General features: G+C 34.3%; 2 protein-coding genes and 1 pseudogene across 2 annotated transcripts; all 3 read left to right on the top strand.

The window, feature by feature from the left end:
* The first annotated feature begins 1,445 nt into the window (after positions 1-1,445).
* LOC107428548 (ankyrin repeat-containing protein At5g02620) lies at positions 1,446-4,239 on the top strand. The gene is made up of 3 exons (XM_016039099.4): positions 1,446-1,956; positions 2,130-2,545; positions 2,804-4,239. The coding sequence occupies exons 1-3, from the start codon at positions 1,494-1,496 to the stop codon at positions 3,995-3,997; spliced, it is 2,073 nt and encodes a 690-aa protein (XP_015894585.3). The 5' UTR covers positions 1,446-1,493; the 3' UTR covers positions 3,998-4,239.
* Positions 4,240-5,176: 937 nt separating this feature from the next.
* LOC107406862 (ankyrin repeat-containing protein At5g02620-like) lies at positions 5,177-7,432 on the top strand. The gene is made up of 3 exons (XM_060814506.1): positions 5,177-5,627; positions 5,790-6,212; positions 6,410-7,432. The coding sequence occupies exons 1-3, from the start codon at positions 5,177-5,179 to the stop codon at positions 7,357-7,359; spliced, it is 1,824 nt and encodes a 607-aa protein (XP_060670489.1). The 3' UTR covers positions 7,360-7,432.
* A 3,129-nt stretch (positions 7,433-10,561) lies between these two features.
* Positions 10,562-12,542, top strand: LOC132799057 (mediator of RNA polymerase II transcription subunit 11-like; annotated as a pseudogene).
* Positions 12,543-13,349: the final 807 nt, after the last annotated feature.

Raw genomic sequence — 13,349 nt, 5'->3', positions numbered from 1 at the left:
CAATATTATGCTGAAAGAAAGATTAAATTCTTTTCATTGCTAGTAAAAATGATTAATCCTCAATACCATGCTCTGGATAGAGGATTTGACAAGCTTTTCTAACACTTGCCATTGTGCATTAACTTGCTGTTTTAGATACCTTGATATGTGAAGCATATCGACAATATAATATAAGAATAAGACAATTTGAGATCACCGACGTAGAGTCTGAGATAATTCATGGCATTTTCAAGCTGTAAAATGTTGATGTTCCTTCTTGTAACAATCAGACCATGGGATTTGTAGAAAATATGTATGTGAAACAAACGCTGCAAACATCTTAGGGAGACATGCTTTAATCATCCTATTCCTACCTAACCCCATTAATTTGATAAAGTTGAGTGCAAATATGCAATGTCTACCGAAAATGCAATGAAATCTAGAAGAGCTTTGATCTTTGGAGTCGTATGATAATGGCCCAAGTATGCAGAGGAAGATGGAAAGTGTGGAATACATTGACTTGTGTGCTAGTGCTTTTCCTCTGACTTTCATTTGAGGGATGCTAATTGCAAATGTCAAGGTTTTAAATGTCAAATGTCCATGTCAATGTCATCCACATAATTGTCATTGTCATTGTCATGGCGTTGAGCTTAATTTCCATCTTTACGCGTCTCATAATGTGTAGGAAGTAGGAAGTGGTAGCCTACAGTATTCGGAAAGCCAAAATCCCAACATATACTCACAGGTTACAATTTATTAACTGGCCCGACAAATATCTCTTTCTGGATGGATCTACATTCCCATTTTCAGTTCCTTTCCTTACATTTGCTTGGCAAGTGAAAATAGATTCCAGCTTCCATGTCCCACCGATGAACTTGTTTGGCTAAGTTCCACGAAAGGATTGCAATGTGGAGTGGAGAAATTAAGTGCCGTACAATGTCCAAACCAAATTCATTTCTGAATTTCCTGTTATTAGCTGTGATTGATATTGGATTAATTATGTTCTACTCCTTTAATAAAATTAAATCTTATTCCTGCAAAACGTCAGGCGATCTTGATAATTTATACAATAAATTTCCATCTATCAATATTTTTGTGAACTTCTAGAGAAAAACTTTATTTTAATATCAATAACAAGAATTTGACAATTTGTTATTGATGCTTAAAAGTCAAGAGGGTCCACACGGCAGGCAATCACAATGTCAACATGAATCTTCTTGGAAGGTGCCCGGAACTTCAAAAGAACGTTCAATGGACTTAGGGAGCTTGAGAGTCATAAGGGTGTCCACACGTGCAAATTGAGAATGAGCAAAGCAAGTGTAGTTAGTGTCAAGTGAACACATAAACATGAGAAAAATGTCTTTTATCCTTTGTTAATTTCTTTGTCTTTTCAATGTTTTTAATTTATTGACTTTTGGGCCATCAGTTATTTGTGCAAGTATTCTAAATGTTTCTCCATAAATAGGATCGTAGAATCTTGAATTGTGGCACCAAAAAGAAGAGAAAGACAGTATATGCAATTAATGGATCCAAATCTTTTAGAGGCAATAAGGGGAAATGACATTCCCACATTTACCAGTTTGGTCCAGAAAAATGAAAAAGTTCTCGATCAACGTGAAGCTGTAACCAAGAATTCTGTTCTGCACATTGCTTCAAAGTTTGGACACACTGAAATGGTGTCCAATATTGTCATGTTGCGCCCTGACATGGTTTCTGCCGAGAATAAGGACCTGGAGACCCCAGTACATGAAGCTTGTCGCATTGGGAATGGAAAGGTCTTAAAGCTGCTATTGGAGTCCAATCCTGGGGTAGCCAAAAAGCCCAACTCAGCAAACAAGACTGCCCTTTTCATAGCTTGTAGGTACGGCCATCTTGATGCGGTGAATCTCCTTTTGGATCAGCCTGGCATACCGGTACTTGGGAAGGCTGGTTTCGATCAAACTTGTATCCATGTCGCTGCATCAGAAGGACACACTGGTAGGTGCCTAGACTCTCTAAAATATAGTCTCAAATTCATTTTTTTCTAGGCAAGTATTTTAGAATTTTGGAAATGGAATAGAGGATTGAAGGATTAAAGTAGCTTAGCTTAGCTACAATCTTTTATCTTTTTATATGTCTCATGTATGCTAATGTCAGAATTTGTGGTGCAGATATTGTTAGAGCTCTACTAAACGTAAACCCCGACTTAGCTCAAACGGTTGATGAATATAGAAATTCTGCATTGCATTATGCCACTGAAGGAGGACACAGGGAAGTAACATGGATGCTGCTAAAGTTTGATGCACAACTTGCTCATAAATACAACAACCGCGGTTACACACCGTTGCATTTGGCAGCAATAAATTACAATGTGACAGTACTTGAAGGGTTTGTTCTGATGGCTTCAGCATCATTTCAATGTCTCACAAATGAGGGAGAGACAGTATTTCATCTGGCTGTGAAACATGGCCAATATGATGCTTTGGTATTCTTGACTCACGTTTGCAATGGGATGAATTTCTTTCAGTGTCAAGATCGGCATGGTAACACCATCTTGCATCTTGCAGTTTCTCTAGGACATCATAAGGTGAGAAATAAATCTCCATTGCTTGATATCAGTGGCAGTACTAATTACCCTTGGCAAAGAGTTTGGTATAATTATTTTGAGTCTTTCCACTTATCACTGTTTGAATGTTATATTAAAGCAAACTGTCCTTATTTGTAAGAATCACCAAATTTGATTATGTCTTGTACTTAGTTTTCAAGTTACAACATATGAAATTTAGAATCATAATTGGACATGCTCGATCAATTTTTAACTGTACTTGTTTCCATTTTTCTCCAGATGGCAGAGTACTTGATCAGCAAAACAAAGATAGATATTAATTCTCGAAACTGTAAAGGACTCACAGCACTTGACATCCTCGACCAGGCCAAAGAAAGTGCAGAAAACCAGCATCTTGAAGCCCTGTTCAATAGGGTCGGTGGAAAAAGGAGTATTCCATTGCTATCTGGTGCACCAAAAGTCCAAAAAACCAATTTTCCTCCTGTGCCATTCCTTGAAAAGATACCACAAAGGACTAGATTTGCTGACGAGATTGAAATGCATATCCAACCTAGGAATTCTCCATGGCAGACTCGCATAGAAGATGAATGGCGCATGTCTAGTGAAATAGCTTCTCCTTCAAGCAAGATACAGACACCGTCTTGTTTGTCATCTTCCCAGTCTAGAAAGTCATCTAGTCTTTCATCACCTCAGTCTAGAAAGTCTTCTTGTTTGTCATCACCAGAATCCAGAACTATATCACCTCAGCATCAAGTTGGAGAGGAATCTAACAATGGACCACCAAATCCAGATTCCTTGCTGCCATCCAACTTGAGACAGTACGAAGGACTCACCAAAAGGGCCCAGGAAGAAATTGGGGGACTCTTTTATGGTAACCCAAGAAAGATGCAGCCTAAGGTGTATGCAGAAGCTCTACAAAATGCCAGGAACACTATTACACTAGTGGCTATTTTGATTGCAACAGTTACTTTTGCTGCTGGTATCAGCCCTCCTGGTGGTGTGTTTCAGGAAGGATCAATGAAAGGGAAGTCAATGGCGGGCAACACAACAGCCTTCAAGGTATTTGCAATAAGCAACAATGTTGCATTGTTCACATCTCTCTGCATAGTTGTTGTTCTTGTGAGTGTCATACCATTTCGGAGAAAGGCACAGATGAGACTTCTTGTGGTGGCCCACAAGGTCATGTGGGTAGCTGTTGCATTCATGGCAACAGCTTTCTTTGCAGCCATGTGGGTAATCATGCCCCATAGTAAGGGCACAGATTTGGTTTTTGTGGTCCTACTGGCAGTATGTGGTGGCACTCTGGGAATAGTATTCATTAGTCTTGGGGTGATGCTTGTTGAGCACTGGTTGAAGAAACTGAAGTGGAGGAAGAGAAGTAGAGAAAGAGAGGGAAGATTTATGGACCCTGAAATAGGAAGTGAAAACTCAGATGTTGCCAGCTCCTTTAATAAGGGTTATCACTCATATTGAATGTTAAATGACTAATTAGTTGATTCTCTATCATTCTTTATTATTTGAATTGTTAGTTTAGTAGGCTGATCTTCTTTTTTTTATTCCGCTCTTTTCTGCTTCCTTTTGAAACCTGTAACTATTCCCTGGTATTGTTGTTGTTGTTGTTGTATTTTTTATTTTTTATTTAATTTCTCTGTACTATTCAGATGTGAATTATGCTTACCATTTATTAAAGAAAAGTTCAATGTTCATCTTTTTAACTATGTAAAGTTAGATGGGCTTTTGCATTCCCTTAAAAGGTCTCTTATACGACCTTGGCGCAGTGATCGGGGAGAATTTTCATACCGATAAGATATAATGACAAACACAGAAGTACCCAACTGACTGTCAATACTTTCTTTTACCATAGACTAAAAAAAGAGGTGTAGTTTAATAATCGTAAACAAATTTTACCAACTTTAAGCAAAAATTACCTGAAAGGAGAAATAAATAATCTTGGTTAATAAATTTTCTCTTCTTTCCAATGAAAAGAACATGTTGGGCCAAAAATGTTATACAACATGCTATCCATATACTGTATTCACAAAGGAGAAATACAATCATCTTGTTTAATAAATTTTCTCTTCTTGCCAATAAAAAGTAGATGTTGGGCCAAACATGTACATGTTGTCCATATATTTGTATTCCCAGTACAGCATACGAGTATAAGCATAATTCTGTATTTTTAATCCATTCCAAACAATTTTTTCTACTAGTTTCTGAAAAAATTAAAACAAAAAATCATATATACGTAAAATATGTATGTATGTCTTAACATAAATGAAAATTTTGAGAATTTTCACAGAATGAACAATAGCAACATTTCTTAGTCTGTAAATTCCTGTAGCTATGCCCTCTTTAAGTATTTTCCTCACTACTGATGTCATCAAAGCATCACGGCCACGTCAATTGAATGGATGGGCACTGGGAACAGACATGGTAGGGCAAAGTTTGAGAAAATACTCGTCAATATTTTCTTCAACTTCCTGATTTTCCAGCAGATTTAATTTCCTAGAAATCCACCAATTTTCTACGTGCATATACACTTACATCTATATAAGAGGTGTTTGCATAGTATCATCCAGTCAGTTATCCTCTCTTATTGACATTGTAACAGCATTTTGCTTGAAAGAAAAACAAAAATTGAATCTTATGCAAATGGATTCTCAACTTATGGAGGCAATAAGGAGCAACGATGTATCCACATTCATCAATTTAGTTCGAGAAAACGAAGGAATTCTTGAGCAAAAATCAGTTTGCTTGAACACAGCCTTACACTATGCATCGATGTTTGGACACATTGACATAGTCTCAGAAATTATCAAGTTAAGTCCTGACATGATTGCTGCTGAGAACAAAGACATGGAGACTCCATTTTATGAAGCTTGTCGCCAAGGGAATGTCAACGTAATAAAGCTGCTATTGGAAGCTAATCCCAGTGCAGCTTTTATGCTCAACTCTGAAAGGAAGAGTGCATTCTTTGTGGCTTGCAGTCATGGCCATCTCGACGTGGTGAATCTCCTGCTTACTCAACCTGGATTGCTGGATTTAGAGGAAGCTGGGCTTGACCTGACTTGTATACATGTAGCTGCATCCAGAGGACACTCAGGTAGATATCAAAACTTCCTTTGCATGAAATTTTTGTTTTATATATATCTTACGACAAACTCATTTAATGGATTCTTTAAGATTGGAGAATGAGTAATGAAGTTTTTGAACTAGCTAAATTTTCAAATATCTATTTACAATCAACACTTTTTTTCTGGTGCAGATGTTAGAGAGATACTAAACACGAACCCCAACTTTGCCAAAAAGATGGACGAGAAAGGGAATTCACCATTGCACTATGCTTGTAAGGGGGGCAACAACGAGATAACCTGGATGCTCCTTGAGCATGATCCGAATCTTGCTCTTCAATATAACAACAATGGTTACACACCCCTGCACTTAGCAGCAATACATGGTGAAATTTCAGTCCTTGAAGAATTTGCATCAAAGGCTCCTGCAGCTTTTCATTATCTCACTAAAGAGGAAGAAACAATCTTTCATTTGGCTGTGAGATATGGCAAATATGAAGCTTTACTGTTCTTGGTACATTCCTCTAATGGTACAAATAATCTTCTTCATTGTCAAGATCGATATGGTAACACAGTTTTACATCTTGCAGTCTCTAGAGGGCGTCATCAGGTGAGAAGTGATCTTGGATATATCATCATCAATGATAACATAAACTATCCTTTGCTTCTTGTGCTCCTAGTAGCTAATTCCATTTTACTTTGCGAAAGCTTTCATTAACAAATGCTCATGTCCTCAATATCATCTAGTTATTAGCTAATTAGGACAAAAGAAATTGCAAGGTTTACTTACAAGTTTAGACTTTTGACTGTACAGATTACCGAGTTCTTGATCAGACAAAGGAGAGTGCAGAAACTGGGCATCTTGGGGCCATATTGACAAGAGCTGGAGGAGAAAGAAGTATTGATATGATGACTTATTCACCAGAAACATTATCTCCAGGGAAGAGTTATGTTTTTGAATCAGACATGTCCATCGCGAACGAAAATGGTATCTCTTCTTTGCCAGAGACGGCCTTCAATCAGCAAAGGAGCCAGAGCAAGAACAGAAGGTCACCATCCCAGAAGTACCAACGCCAAGAGATATTCAACAATGAAGCAAGCAATTTGCAAAAGCACAAAAGTCCCAGTAAAAAGAATGCGGTAGAACTACCAATAGACCTTTCCAAAAACTGCCAATTCAAGCAGCATAAGGTATACAGAGAGGCACTACAGAATGCCAGGAACACAATCATACTAGTTGCTATTTTGATTGCCACAGTCACGTTTGCAGCCGGAATAAGCCCTCCCGGTGGTGTTTATCAGGAAGGATTGATGAAAGGGAAGTCGATGGTGGGCACAACAACAGCTTTCAAGGTGTTTTCAATAAGCAATAATGTGGCATTGTTCACATCTCTGTCCATAGTAGTTGTCCTTGTGAGTATCATCCCCTACAGAAGAAAACCTCAGATGAGACTATTGGTGGTTGCTCACAAGGCGGTGTGGGTGGCTGTGGCCTTTATGGCAACAGGTTATGTTGCAGCCACATGGGTCATCATGCCTCACAGCGAGGGGACTGATCTCTTGCTTGTGGCAACACTGTCTTTAAGCGGTGCAACCCTGGGAGTCATTTTTATTGGTCTTGTTGTTCTGCTAATTGATCACAGGGTCAGGAAAGTGAAGTGGAGAAAACTCAGAACTGGAAGGTGGGGATTTGCTGACGCAGAATTGGAAAGCCAGAATTCTGATGTTGAAAGCTCATACCAACAAGGATATCACTCATACTGAATGGTTTTTCACCAATTACCATTCAAAAAAGTTTATGATCAATGCATTGTTTAAAGGAGATTTTAATTGGTTATTTTGCATTTTTGAAATGTACTAGCTTTACAAAATTTCTCATTAATGTATCAAAAAACTCAACAAACTCTCAAAGGCAAGGCAATTGGGCTTCCTTTGAATTAGAGTTTGCAATTTAGACTAAGATTTTGATTCGGCTATAGCTTTGATATGTTTCTCTTATCTAAAAAAGTACTCACAGCAAGTAGCCAACCCATGATTATGGACAATATCATCAAGAACCTTGCAAAATTTCAAACGTGAAGACTACAGAATATATAACAGACTTCAAATAGTATTTTACGATAAAGGGTAGAATCTACGATGAGGAAAAACTTTCTGTTTCGTGAATCAATTTTTTTTCTTTTCTTTTTCTTCTTTCTTATTTATTTATTTATTTTTTGGTTGGTTGAACCAAGAACTAAAGATGTCTCTGTCGAACTTGTTAAGAAATTTGACTGATGCATATATATATATATATATATATATATATTTGCAAGAAAAATCTAGGAAAGATAAATGAACATTAATTAAACTTGGGGTGGCTTTCAATTAACAAGAAAATAAAATAAATAAAGAAATGAAAATAAAAACAAGAAATATGCTTTTAAACCAACCATAAGTGAAATTTGGGATTAGTTATATTGAAAAACTCTGTTTTCATTCAGATTTTTCTACAAAAAACAGAAGAAGAAATTAGGGAACAATGCAGTGACCCAGTCACAGGCTGACTTGACTCTCATTTTTAGTGAATGGCTGACTTGACTCTCTACTCCAAACTATTTTTATCCTAAGTAATAGTATGGCACAAAGTTTTGTGGGGTAAGATACCACTAGGACGTGCTTTGAATTGAAACGTTGGTTTTTTGCTTCAAAATGGATTTTGGTACGTTCAACATACGTACTTTTATGCTGTCAAACAAAATAAATAAATACGGACTCCTACACGGATTTCTGCAGTGAATGGATTGGACTACTATAATTATAATATTGACCTGGCACATACTTCATTTTCAAATGCATCAGGGCCGTACGATTAGATTGACCTGGCTTAAAAATCAATCACCTAGCTTATTTCTTAATTATTTGTCAAATAAAAAAAGAAAAAAAAAATATATATATATATATAGGGGTAAGCTTACTATTTACTATGTATTTATAGTATTTTTTTTCAGTAATATACTATGTTATTTTTCTTTTATTGAAAGAAAGTAATATGCCATATTCAGTCCCCTAATAAATTGGGATGGAAAAAGAATGATGCCCCCACCAATCAAAGTCCAAGAACTCTTTTACAATTTTATTTGGGGTTGTTGCTGACTACGTCTGCAATGGGATGAATTTCTCTTAGTGTCATGATCGGCATGGTAATACCATCTTACATCTTGCGGTTTCTCTAGGACATCATAAGGTGAGAAATAAATCTCCATTACTTGATATTAGTGGCAGTAATATTTATCCTTGGCCAAGAGGTTGGTGTAATTGTTTTGAGTCTTTCGACTTATCACTATTTGAATGTTATATCTAACCAAACTGTCTTTATTTATATACTTTATGATGTAAAATACAAAAAAATTTCAAAGAAAAAATTAATTAAGATATCAACAAAAAATATTAAATAATACTATTATATTTTTAAAAAGTTGTAAAAGAACTTTAAAAAAAAAAATTTAATATAATTTTTCAAAAATAAAAATAAATGTTTTTACATATAATAGATATCCTAAAAAAATAAATAAATAAGGAAAAAAAAATTGCACATGCATTAAAAATTATTTTTTATGGAAAAGTAAAAATTTAAAAAAAAATACGTATCATAAAATCTTATAAATATCTTTTTCCTAAACAATACATATAAATGTAAAAAGTACAAGTAATAAATATATATATATATATATATATATATATATATATATATATATATATATATATATATATATATATATATATATATATATATATATATATATATATATTTTTGATAATAATATTTCATTTTTTTTAGATTTTATTAATACTTTGTCCTTTTTTAAGGTTTTTTAATTATTATTTAAAATCTTTATAATGTTTATAAATTATAATTTAAAACTAAAATAAATATCCAAGAAAACGTAAAGATCAATAAAAATTTGAACAAACATTAAAAAATCATTTTTTGGGAAAAGTAAAATTTTTAAAAAAAATATTAGAAAATCTTGAAAGTATTTTTTTAAAAAATAATAAATATAAATATAAAAAATACATGTGTTAAATAAAATAATATATTTTATAACAATAATCTTTCAAAGTTTTATTTTAGATTTTATAGATGCTTGATCAGTTTTTTTTTTTTTTTATAAGTCTTTATTATTTTTTTAATCTCTACAATATTTACATATTATTTTTTTATATTTTCAAAAATTATATTTCCCTTTCTTTAAACCAATACTAATTTATTAAAAGAATAATAAGTCTTATCAGTAAAAAAAAGTTATTGATTTTTGATTAATTTTTATTTAAAGGTTTTTGTATTTTGCACCTTAAATTATATAATATTGTATTGGTACATGAGTTAATTAAAAAGTTAACAAAAAAAAAGGAAAAGGGTGAAAAATGAAGTTCGAGATGCACAATGTCAAAAAACAAAATTTAAAGTGTAAAATGTCAAACTATATATAATTTAATATGTATTGATACTATTATAAATAAATAAATAAAAAGGAAAGACAAATATTTAGTAAATGATTAGATTTTAGTGCTGTTTTGTACAATTTACCAAAAAAAAAAAAAAAGTGCTATTATTATACAAAAAACTCTATACACATACATCTATAAATTTTCTTTATATAATAAGTTCAACTTCAACTTGTTTATTCTTAAAGTCTCAAAATTCTTTTTCTACATATATATATATATATATATATTTTTAATTCGCCTACCAAAATTCTCCGCCGGATTTTATTTTATTTTTCTTCGGCTACATTCACATTCTTCCACCCTCCCTCCAATTTTGGGAGTTTGTCAACAAAAGGCTTAGGATATATGAGCTAGAAATTTCAACCGGAGCCCAATTGTATATTGGGCCACTTTAGCCTAGCTCATTATGGTTAGACCCAGTGATCGAAGTATTTCGTGGGCTCTAAGCCCACTAACCATTTTTAAATTTTCTCACATTTTCTCGCGAAACAATCGGTGGGAACCAGGAAAACAGACCTTGCAGAAACTCCCATGGATTCGCAGACCCAGAATACCTCGTTGCAGAGGCTTCAAAATGTGGAGAAGGTAAGCCATAAAAGTATGAGTTCAACGTAATTTTGAACTGAGAATTTTCAAGACCCACAGCGATTTCTATTCCGCAGAGAATTGCTAGGGTTTTGGAGCTGGCTGGAGGAGTCATGGACGAGCTTTCAAATCCCAGCGGCCCCAGAAAGGAGTTCGTCAACAATCACTGCGCGAGTTCATGCAGTTGATCAAGGTCTCTCTTTGAATAGCTTTTAAGATTATGTATCCGTTTTAGTTCTAAACCCTGCATTTGTTAATGGTGTTCTTGTGGAAATTAAGACTTGGAAATGAATCTGGAATTTAATTGAGCAAAAGGTGAATTTGAAAATTGGTCACTGAATTACTGATGGTATGGAAAAAGATGAGAAGCCTGGAGGGATTTTTTTTTTTTTTTTTTTAATTTCCTGGTAGGCTTTATATGCTTTTTTGAAATGAATGAAATAGAAGAGTACAACATTTGGACTGCACACAAAGTTGGCATTTGTTTGATACTACACCATATCAATATGCAGTCAAAACCCGTAGAAAAATTTTGACTTCCCTTTAATTATATATGCTCTGCATTCATTTACTTGGTGGCTAATATCAGAAGCTGGAAATAATATGTTACTTTAATTCTTTATCGGATTTGAATGGAAGGCCACCACTTTCATTAATCCCATGGAAACGTTGTTTTTTATGCTAGAAGGTTAATCTAAAAATGAAAATGAAATATTATCATTTTATGATTTTAATTTCTTTCAGATGTGGTCAAATGGAAATCACACTGTTAACAATGTTGAGAGATTAGAGTTTTGTTTGATCATTTGGTATTGTTGGATTGTATCATCTATATGTCCTGATCAATTGAGAGTTTATCATGATGAGGCTCTTAAATTAGGGGTTATGGCAGTGATAAAATGAAATGGATGCAAAATATTGTTGATGTTTAATCTTGCATTGTTCCAGCATAAGTTGAGCTCTGCTTTTGGCTCATTATTTTTGTATTGGAAGGTGAAATTTTCAAACCTTTTGAATCAGGATATCCAAGTATCACTGCAGGAAGAAATCAAAAGTGCATGCGATTACTGGCCCTTTGAAAAGTGTGATTATAGTTCGAGAATAGCCAATGAGATTTGTTGCAAGAAACTGGAATATGTTAAGGTACATTGTCATTATTGTTAATCTTTCCATATGATTTGGAAGATTTGTGCCAATAGCTATCGTCCAAATTTCTGTTGAGTAATTTAAAGTACATTTTACTGGTTACATGAAGGAAAGAGAACAATATGGTTCATGCAAGACTGTAGAGATGTTTTGCTGAAATTTGGTCATCTTGATTTTGGAGGTTTCCCATGAGTTGCTCAAATCACTTATTTGTTTATGTGTTTAAAATAGGTTTTGATATGGCTATCCATCTAATTTCTATAGGTTTATTGCAACGAAATTTCGATCTAGTGTTCAAAACTTTTCCGTTGTTTTCCTCCATAGGGATATAAGATATTTTCCTTTTTTACTTGTCTTGCTGAGTACTTTGGTTGAACTCTTTCGCAGATATCAGACCAGGAAAATCTATGGAAAGAACTGATTCTCTGTATTTGGAATATTTTATCCTGTTTGTATGGGGAGTCTTGGTGGATGATTATCTTATTTTTACACACACAGCACTATAAGTACTTTAAATTGATGTCCTTATCTAGGTCTTGTGGATGCAACTTCATTGTGGAAGATGAGGTTACAAGTTCATAAGGAAGTTGCTAAGAATGTGTTTTTTTAACTTTTAACTAGGTAGTATATTGGGCAATAAAATAAAAGCTGCAAGAAACAGTTGTTGCAAAAAGATGAGCAATAATCCCCAATATTATGCTGAAAGAAAGATTAAATTCTTTTCATTGCTAGCAAAAATGATTAATCCTCAATACCATGCTCTGGATAGAGGATTTGACAAGCTTTTCTAACACATGCCATTGTGCATTAACTTGCTGTTTTAGCTCGGTACCTTAATATGTGAAGCATATCGACAATATAATATAAGAATAAGACAATTTGAGATCACCGACTTAGAATCTGAGATAATCCATGGCATTTTCAAGCTGTAAAAAGTTGATGTTGCTTCTTGTAACAATCAGACAATGTGATTTGTAGAAAATATGTGAAACAAACGCTGCAAACTTTATGCAACATCTTAGGGAGACATGTTTTAATCATCCTATTCCTACCTAACCCCATTAATTTGATAAAGTAGAGAGCAAATATGCAATTTCTACCGAAAATGCAATGATATCTAGAAGAGTTTTGATCTTTGGAGCCGTATGCCCAAGAAAGCAGAGGAAGAAGATGGAAAGTGGGGAAGACATTGACTTGTGTGCGAGTGCTTTTCCTCTCTCATTTGAGGGATGCTAATTGCAAAGGTCAAGGTTTCAAATGTCAAATGTCCATGTCAATGTCATCCATGAACTTGCAATTCACTGCGCAAAACACACATAATTGTCATTGTCATTGTCATGGCGTTGAGCTTAATTTCCATCTTCACGCGTCTTATGATGTGTAGGAAGTAGGAAGTGGTAGCCTGCCGTTTTCGCAACGCCAAAATCCCAACATATACTAACAGGTTACAATTTATTAACTGGCCCGACAAATATCTCTTTCTGGATATATACATTCCCATTTTCAGTTCCTTTCTTTACATTTGCTTGGCA

Source organism: Ziziphus jujuba, chromosome 1 (assembly GCF_031755915.1).
Source record: "Ziziphus jujuba cultivar Dongzao chromosome 1, ASM3175591v1".
Lineage (NCBI taxonomy): Eukaryota > Viridiplantae > Streptophyta > Magnoliopsida > Rosales > Rhamnaceae > Ziziphus > Ziziphus jujuba.
This window is presented reverse-complemented; position numbering and strand designations above follow the sequence as displayed.